Source organism: Nymphalis io, chromosome 3 (genome assembly GCF_905147045.1).
Source record: "Nymphalis io chromosome 3, ilAglIoxx1.1, whole genome shotgun sequence".
NCBI classification, from domain to species: domain Eukaryota; kingdom Metazoa; phylum Arthropoda; class Insecta; order Lepidoptera; family Nymphalidae; genus Nymphalis; species Nymphalis io.
In genome coordinates, this window is record NC_065890.1 from 7,020,734 (window position 1) to 7,029,847 (window position 9,114).

At 33.8% G+C, this 9,114-nt stretch overlaps 1 protein-coding gene across 1 annotated transcript; it reads right to left on the minus strand.

Annotated features, from left to right (window-relative positions):
• Positions 1-520: 520 nt before the first annotated feature.
• On the minus strand, positions 521-8,703 carry LOC126780883 (EGF domain-specific O-linked N-acetylglucosamine transferase). The gene is made up of 8 exons (XM_050505559.1): positions 8,168-8,703; positions 8,002-8,092; positions 7,828-7,928; positions 7,029-7,205; positions 6,687-6,961; positions 6,171-6,505; positions 5,742-5,844; positions 521-2,206 (listed from the first exon to the last, which is right to left on the minus strand). The coding sequence occupies exons 1-8, from the start codon at positions 8,484-8,486 to the stop codon at positions 2,042-2,044; spliced, it is 1,566 nt and encodes a 521-aa protein (XP_050361516.1). The 5' UTR covers positions 8,487-8,703; the 3' UTR covers positions 521-2,041.
• Between the last annotated feature and the right edge of the window lie 411 nt (positions 8,704-9,114).

Consider the following 9,114-nt stretch of genomic DNA (forward strand, 5'->3'; position numbering starts at 1 on the left):
CTGCCACATGTGTATTCTACAAACCCGTACTGGAGCAGCGTGGTGGAATAAGCTCCAAACCTTCTCCTCAAAAAGGGAGGGGAGGCCTTTAGCCCAGCAGTGGGCCATTCACAGGCTGACATACGGATGTATGCTAAAAAATAGTTAATATATGTACTAACATAGTTTTTAAGTTTGTAAATAACACTATGGATATTTATCTGTAAATAAACATTTATTATTATTATTATTTAACTTCTATTCTTTCGAAGGGGTAAAATCTAAAATATTAACATAACAACAACATTAACATAACATGAATCTTAATATAGACAACTCCCTTATAAAAAGATTCAATTTCAAGTATATTAAAAAATTTCGACCGTATACTAATATTATATATTACCAATATCTTTAAGCTCCACAGTACAAACTATTTAATATTTTTGTCACAGTATTCACCATAAGGGCTCCGCTCATAGCAATAACTGAAATCTAAAGACTAAAGTGAAGGTTAGTAAAAAATAAAAAGATCTATAAATATGGGTATTTTATTATTTATTAATTACAAGATATAAGTTTATTTTATAAGGCAAATAAAAAAATAATACTTAAATGTTTTTGCTTTCTCAGGTTGCAATAAAATTAAGTACCTTATTGGTATATTTTATTGGTTGTTTCACTAATTTTTAAAATTAGATTCTTCGGAAACAAATCTCCTTTGAAGCTGTCTTATTTCGTATCCGAAATCGAGCCTTGCGTTCAAGGAACGAAATATATTAGGATATTAGAAATATTTAATAAACTATTATTTTAAAATAGTACGTAATATTATAACTCGTAAGCCAAGCAAGATATCAAGATCCTCCGTCATATTGATACCGAATAAAAAAATAGTTAAACTAAATTTAACACGGCCTTGTTGTAAGTACATTTACTAAAATTTGTAAGTTTAATTAAGATTAAAGAGCAGTAACAGAATAATCATCATGTATACATACGTAAACGTCGAAAGTTAACGTCGTTCCTTTTAGAATTTAATTTATTTAATTATATAAAGTTAACTGAGTTTCAACTCTTAACTAACGATTCCAAATTGCTTTTAAAAGTATCCTTTATTAATGTTTATTTTAATTTTATATATTACGAAATGTACTGTGCCCTCGATTTTTATAACAATAAGGAAATAATACAAATATCGACCACATTATAAAAATTATACCGATTAACTGAGGATATACAGACAGAGAAAATATAGTTTCAAAAGCTGCATACTTCATGGAATCGTTTATGACACTCACTAAATTAAAATGACCTGTATTTTGAGATCACTTTCATGACATCACTTTAATATCAGTTTTCCCCTATAAGATCTTAATCATATAATTTCTTTAAAAGGTAACAAATACAATAATCTTTGATCGTAGAAAAGAGAACGATAAAAATACATGAAATATAATAAATAATGAAACAATCAATTTATTGTTTAGTTCCATGAATTTTTTTTTTATTTTTGCTCCGATACCAATTTTATAGTACAATTTGTTAATAAACACATTAACAAAATGTTACAAATAATAATTTATTTTTTCAGCAATCAAATCATTAGTAGAGGATTTAAATACTACAACAAGTAAATTTATTATAACATATATTATTAAACATAATAAATCAACTTGTAAAATGCATATAAAATATATAGGAATGTTTTTGTCACAGATCGTTTCTTATCCTAGAAACTGCGTAAAGTAATTATAATAAAGCTTTATCTATTAAATACAAACAATATCTACAAAAAATTAACACGTACGTGATTTTTAAAATGTCCATATAATTAATATTATTAATATTATCGAGTATCATAACTACCATCAGACATAATAAGACACAAAATATATTGGTTGCTTCCAGCACATACGATAGTATTGAATAATTATTAATGTTTTAATCAAGCTTTATGTTAGGAGATATAAAGTGTTACGTAAAAAAATATGCTTAACTTACGGCACTTGATATAAATGTAAATATCACATATTCGAGAAAAGTTATAAAAATAATAACATTACAATTCTTCGTGCAACTTTTTCATGGATGCTGCTACGAAGTTAGTGAAATCCTGTCGATTTCGAACGTATGTTGCACAAACTTCCACTAACCGCAAAAACTCTTCAACGTCAAACGAATAATTTGTAAATTTAGCATGCGAAACACCACCAGGTCCATGACCCTAGAAACAAAAAAAGCTTATGTTTCAGTCTAAATATAGATATAAATATATATAAAGGGCGATTCCCTCTATTGACTTGAAGGTTCATCGATCTGGGCCTGATTTGCAAAGTTGTCTGATGTCTAGCAAGTGCGCACAAGATAACATCGTTCAAAAGTAAGTGCGCAAACACAGTTGCACTTTACAAGCAGTTATTGGACTATAAGGATGAGGGATCAACCTTTACGAGACGTCTGCATCATCCAGCGATAGGCAAATCCGCCTCCACAAGCAGTATGCAAAGAAGGACCGCATCCCATCAAAGTCTGCTGACCTTTAGTTCCACACTCAGCAGCCGAATACAAAGCGAGGCCGTTTAGCACGTAACTGTCACTGAACTCCGGACAAGACTAAAGTCCAACGAGCCACGAGACGGAAAACTGATATCCACCTACCCACCCGTCCGGATGAGGGGTTAGCAGAGTGTAATCCTCCAACTGAGATTCGCGTTGGCGAGGTGACCAGATGAGTCAGATCATATGCCACAGCGAAGTCAAGAACAGATCTCCTTGCATGACAAACCACATTATGCACTACTATCATGTATTATTGTGCCTCCTCATCCCCTTTAATATTATGATACATTTATGAGTAGAGGTACGGGAGAAAAAGTGTTGTCATCTGATATACATTGTATACTACGTGTGCCTAAATCAGGCAACGTCATGTGCGTATGGAGCAATCACTTGATGTACGGAAAGCTAGCGGTCCCTATGGAATACCATCCATAGTGTTGAAGAAATTCGCGGCGGAGCTGTCTTCTGTGTTAAGACGCCTGTTCCAACTTTCTCTCTCTTCAGGATGTGTGCTGGAGGCTTGGAGAAGAGCTAATGTGCAAGCTGTTCCCAAAAAAAGGGATGGGTCTGACCGGGCAAATTATCGGCCAATAGCTATCACTTCGGGGCTTTGTAAGATGATGGAACGGATATTAAACAACTAACTGATCCATTACCTAGAAGATGATTGTCTAATTAAAGATCGTCAATACGGGTTACGACCAACGGTCCACAGGTGATCTTCTAGCGTACATAACACGCCTCTGGGGTGAAGCTATTGACAAGCATGGGGAATCGTTGGCTGTCAGCCTCGATATCTCCAAGGCTTTCGACAGGGTCTGGCACAGAAGTCTTCTCTCCAAGCTGCCGGCATACGGCAGACCGTATGATAACTGTATAACAGGCAGACCTGTTCAGCTCTGCACCTGGATAGCCAGCTTCCTGTATAAGCGTAGCCTCCGTATCTGAGTTGATGGTTGCACTTCACAATTCCATTTAGTTAATGCTGGGGGATACTCAGGGATCTGTGTTATCCCCCACACTCCTTCTTTTGCATATCAATAATATGCTCTCTCTTGGGAACATACATTACTATGCAGACGATAGTACAGTGTATGGGGGATACCACGGACGCGCAGTAGCTGGGCGAGCAGAAATTGAGGAGAGGCAGGGGAATCTTTTTATTGAACTCTATAGGACGTTAGAACTAATTGCTCTGATAATCTTGTTGAGTTTAATGCCAAGAAAACACAGGTATGCGCTCTCACAGCGAAAAAGTCACCATTTTCCCTCTTCCCTCCCTCTGTGGCACTACACTAAAGATACAAAGCAAAATCGCCATGATGAAGAGTGACGTTCGCTGCGACCTTAGTCCAAGAGATTACATCGAGGCTGTAATAAAAACTGCTTCGCGGAAACTCGGAGTCCTGAACAAGGTGCGGCGTTTTTTCACGCCACAACAACTGTGTCTGCTGTACAAAACACAGGTACGGTCTTGCGTTGAATATTGCACACACCTGTGGGATGGCTCCGCTAAGTACCTACTGGAGGCCTTAGATCGGTTGCAGCGACGAGCAGTTCGCATTATTGGCGACGTAAATGTTACAAACACCCTCGAGCAGTTCGCATTATTGGCGACGTAAATGTCACAAACACCCTCGAGCCTTTACAATTGCGTCGAGTGATTGCAGCGCTGAGCGCTTTCTATCGAATGTATCATGGCGAGAAATCTGAGGGATTATTCTCTCTAATTCCTTCCAACTTTCTTCATAAGTCTACGCGTGCTGGCTCTCGATGTCACCGCCTAACTGTGACATAAATTCCATCGCGCACAAAGAAATTTGGCAACTCCTATCTTTGTCACACTTCCTAAAAATGGAATTCTTTACCAGTTCACGTGTTTCCACTACGAGAAAACCATTTCCCAATATCTTCCCGTGGATGTCGAAAGAAGCGAGACTAAAGAATTATCCCAGATAATTAAGAGGATGGAGCTCTACTGCGCTCGCTAACACGTCTGCCCAGCGTGGCGATCATTGGGCAATACCTCCCATGGCTCTTGCGCACATTAAGAAGCCTCCAGTTCCCGGCAGGCCCACTAGTCGCAATCACGGTACTGGTAGAGGTAACAGCGGGGCGGAGGATGCGAAGGTCACCGAGCTGGTTTTATTTGGCAACGTACAATGGACACTCGATTCTTTTGGCATCCAAGTTATCATCAATTTTACATAAATGTGTGTAGGTACTTAAGCCTAAGACTTTTTATATTTCCAAAAACTTTGTGAATATGTAATATTAAAATCTTTATCTATTTTAAAGAATGGAAATAATAATAAAGTCACTCCTATGCTAACTAGCTAACAGCTTGACACACACTTGTAAATGTCATTCGTTGACTTCTACAAACAGTTTCTAAGAATATTTTCTCTCTAGTAAAGCTTTCAAAAAACTTAAGATGGGTTCTATTCTTATTACAATTTTTTTAATAATAAATCCTGACAAAAATTAATTTAATTCAATTCTAAATCTAGGTAAATGTTAAAAATCTCAATCAAAACCAAAAACCTACTTGGAAGTAAGGCTTTTTGTAAGACCAAGTGGTAGAACTGTAACTGTAACTGTAACAGCCTGTGAATGTCCCACTGCTGGGCTAAAGGCCTCCTCTCCTCTTTTTGAGGAGAAGGTTTGGAGCTTATTCCATCACGCTGCTCCAATGCGGGTTGGTGGAATACACATGTGGCAGAATTTCAGTGAAATTAGACACATGCAGGTTTCCTCACGACGTTTTCCTTCACCGTAAAGCACGAGATGAATTATAATCACAAATAAAGCACATGAAAATTCAGTGGTGCTTGCCCGGGTTTGAACCCACGATCATCGGTTAAGATTCACATGTTCTTACCACTGGGCCATCTCGGCATAAGTGGTAGAACAAACAGCAACAATTAGAATTGTTGTGTTTTAGTTTGAATAGTGAATGAGACAGTATAGCTACAAGCATAAGAGATATAACATCTTAGTACCACAGGTTGGTAGCACATTGGCAATGTAAGGGATGGTTATCTGTCTTATAGTTTCTTAGTTTGTGTATGGGTAGCGATGCTCAAGTACCATAAATTGGTCTGTATTCCTATTGACCTACCTATTTTAAATAATATTAAATATTTTTATATATGCTATTCAAATATTAAAAACTCGGAATACTAATAAACATTTATTACCTGGTCTTGCTGCACTAATTTTGTTTTGTTCTCCCACGTGACATACTTAAGTCCTCGAAGTCGCGATAAATCAGAATAGCAGTTCGGATCTTCACAATTATATCTTAAAAATTAAAACGTCCTTATAAATTAAGAATATTATTAGTAGAAGAGAAGTTATTCTTGTGTTTTATAAATAGTAAAAAATTAATACCTTTTTTTTTATTCGCTAGTATTGAAGTTATTACCTAATTTTGATATTTTTTAAGATTTCTAAAGAATAAGTATTTCTTACTACTAAAGAATTGTAATACTATTATTATTACTAAAAGATGAGTTCACGACATTACAAAAAATCCATCTTTTCAGCAATGCTAATGTTACAAAACTGAACTAAAATAGCAAATTAAAAAACAAAAAGGCATAAACAAAAAAAGTTAGTATACTAACACTTCAAACACAGCCGCCCAGTCAGGTAAAAATAATAAATGAGTTAAACCAGCTCCATGCATTCCTATGAAAACATCAGTGTTGTGCGTTAATTCTAGCTGTTCAGTGAATGGCACAGTTCTGTCATACACAACTCTCTGTACATGATAGCCCTTTACTTTCAAAAGTGCTTCAACAATCTCATTTTCATTGAGTATTGTGCGATATGTTGTTCCTCTTGATAGTAATGTAATTCGTACTTTGTCATTTATTCTGGGGTACAGTTTGACATTTAAAGAATGAAGTATATATTTAGAAAAAGCATGAAATAATCCACTCCGTTCACATCCATATATCTGAAAAAGAAAATTTATTTTGTTTTTAAAAACAAAATTAATGTTGTATAAATAATAAAAAAAAATTTACAAAATATAACTTGTGTTTCATTGACAATCAATAAAAATGTTCATAGAAATTTTCATAGAACAAATGATAACTACTAGTTAGCTTAAACAAAAATAACGATAACATACTAACCAAAGGTGTATTATAGTAAAGTCCAAATATCATGCGCGGTAGAAGAGGAAACACAACATTTTTAAAACAGACTACTTTGCCCCTAAATTCTTTTAAATCCCAAATAGGATTGATAGTAAATGCCTTAAAAGCATCTTTAAATGCTGAATCATAAGTGAATGTTTCCCAAATGAGTATGTGATTATCTCTCGTAAATGTTGACGGGTGTGTAGAATTCACATGAAGTGATGCATATAAATTGAAGAAGTCACAGAAATGATGATACATATTCACAGCTGAAATTTTACACATGAATGTCAAGACAAAATCTTCATTCTATTTGTATAGTGTTTACAAACTTACCTGCATCTAGTTTCATAATATAGGTAGGCTTATCTATTGTTATATCACACAGTCCATCTTGAATGGGTCTTTGTGATGTTTTAACAAAATTTACAAACTCAGGTGCCCATGACTGCAGAGCACTCATGTGTTCTGCTTCTTTCATTAAGCGTTCGGAATATAACTGGCAATAACCACCTGAAATATCATATAAAAAAAAGACTTCTTACAACCTTTTGTAAGTCAAATCTATAATAACATTATATATGCAAAAGTAGCTCTGTCGGTTACGCTTTCAAGGCTAAACTGAAAACAAAAACGATTTTGATGCTTTAACATCCAGAAGCAAACATAGCAGATTATGTTTTGCTTTTGTAAAATCAAGTGATAAAGTGTTCAATAAGGCCAGGTAGTATTATTAGAAGTAGAGGCTATAAGTCTAATAGCATACTATCAGTTTCCTAGATATGATTAGATTTAATGCAATGGAGAAATATATGGTGGAAAATTATTTATTTTCGAAATCCAATCATTTAATTTAATGTATAAAGTTATAGCCAGTAAATGTACCACTGCTGGAGTAGGACCTATTCTCTTAAAGAGCTAATTCCAATAAATGCTATAAAGCCTTTAATTTTTAGTGAATAGAAAAAGACAAATAGTGAAATGTTTAATTATTACAGTATTTAATAATATATAAATAATACTTCTGTAGTCCTAATTATAATCAATATTAGTTTTTATACTGATGATGAACCATCCTTAATAAAAATATAGCAAAATATAAAATAAGAAATGAATACTCAAAGTTACCTATTACCTATTTGACCAGGACCAAGTATATCCATTTTATACCTTAGATTGTCACCTCGACCCACCAGGCCATGAAAATTAAGCATTAAGTTGCGACCTCTACAGAATCTGTTTCAAATAGATCATAATTAAAATAAAAGTAAATAAATTATTACATTATTACAAAAGTAGTATAACAAACCTTAAATATTTGGAGCATTCTAATGAACTATCATGAGGATAAGTAGCTTCACAGATTACCATCAATTCTTGAATTTGTTCTTTAATATACCCTAAAATAAAAAGAGAAAAAAAATTTAAATAGGATTTTTAATAATCAATATGTACTAATTAAGAAAAAGTATTACCAAAATCGGCTTGGGTATAAAATGTATCAAACTGCGCTTCTTTTGTTTTTACCCACCCTCTATGATCTCCTGGACAAGTAGGTCTAACATGATAAGAATTACTTTTCGTACAATTAGTTTCATAACCCCAACAAGCTTTCTTGTCAACTAAATTTCTATATCGACATTCGGAGTCATCAGCACATTGTTTTGCTATTTCAGTAAAAGTATTAAAGAAATAAGGAAAATGTTCTGAGGGAAGATTTATATTCTCTAAATTTATAGAATTTGATTTCTTTAAGTACATCAAAAAGTATAACAAATATACAAAGATCTTCATTTTAGCAATCCGAAATATACTGATTATAAGAATTTACTACACATTAACATTACTGAACATATTAGGTGACGGTACTTTCTTCTTCCTTTTCTGGCGTGTATCTACGCTAGTTGAGCGCAAAATATTCTGCCGATAATCAAACGGTTCCTAATTTTGAAGTAAAGATATTAGATTATTGCAGTTGTTTAGTGTTTACAGTTTATGAGTTAGGTGCCTACCTATGACTTTATGAGACTTATGAAATTTGATAGATGACATTTAACAAATGACACAAGCATGTTCTTTTTTAAAACTTTTCTTGGGAAAGGCAAGGGTGTTTGTTGTCATGACAATGTTGAAGTTCGACATTATTTTATTTGATGAATAGTAAATACACGATGCAGTTATCACATTCAATTCCGCTTTATATTATTTTAGTTTTGATAGTTGAAATCCTAAAGACGATTGTCCGAAACTGACAAAAATACAAATAATATCAGTTATAGTTGCCCTTAAATTAATATCGCTAACGACAAATAATTGCTTAATTTTAAGAAGTTATTCATTACTTTATAGTGTATATAGTATATCTGAATATAGTTAAACAATCAAAATAACACATAATCGTTTGTGCTGTTGCATTTTTATA

What these genes read in the sequence shown, in the direction of transcription:
- LOC126780883 (XM_050505559.1), bottom strand. Translation starts at nt 8,486, where the DNA reads ATGAAGATCTTTGTATATTTGTTATACTTTTTGATGTACTTAAAGAAA. An exon ending in TATTATGAAACTAGATGCAG is followed by an intron (nt 6,962 to 7,028) that starts GTAAGTTTGTAA and finishes GTAAAATTTCAG; the next exon opens with CTGTGAATATGTATCATCAT. An exon ending in AATTAGTGCAGCAAGACCAG is followed by an intron (nt 2,207 to 5,741) that starts GTAATAAATGTT and finishes TTTTGTTTCTAG; the next exon opens with GGTCATGGACCTGGTGGTGT.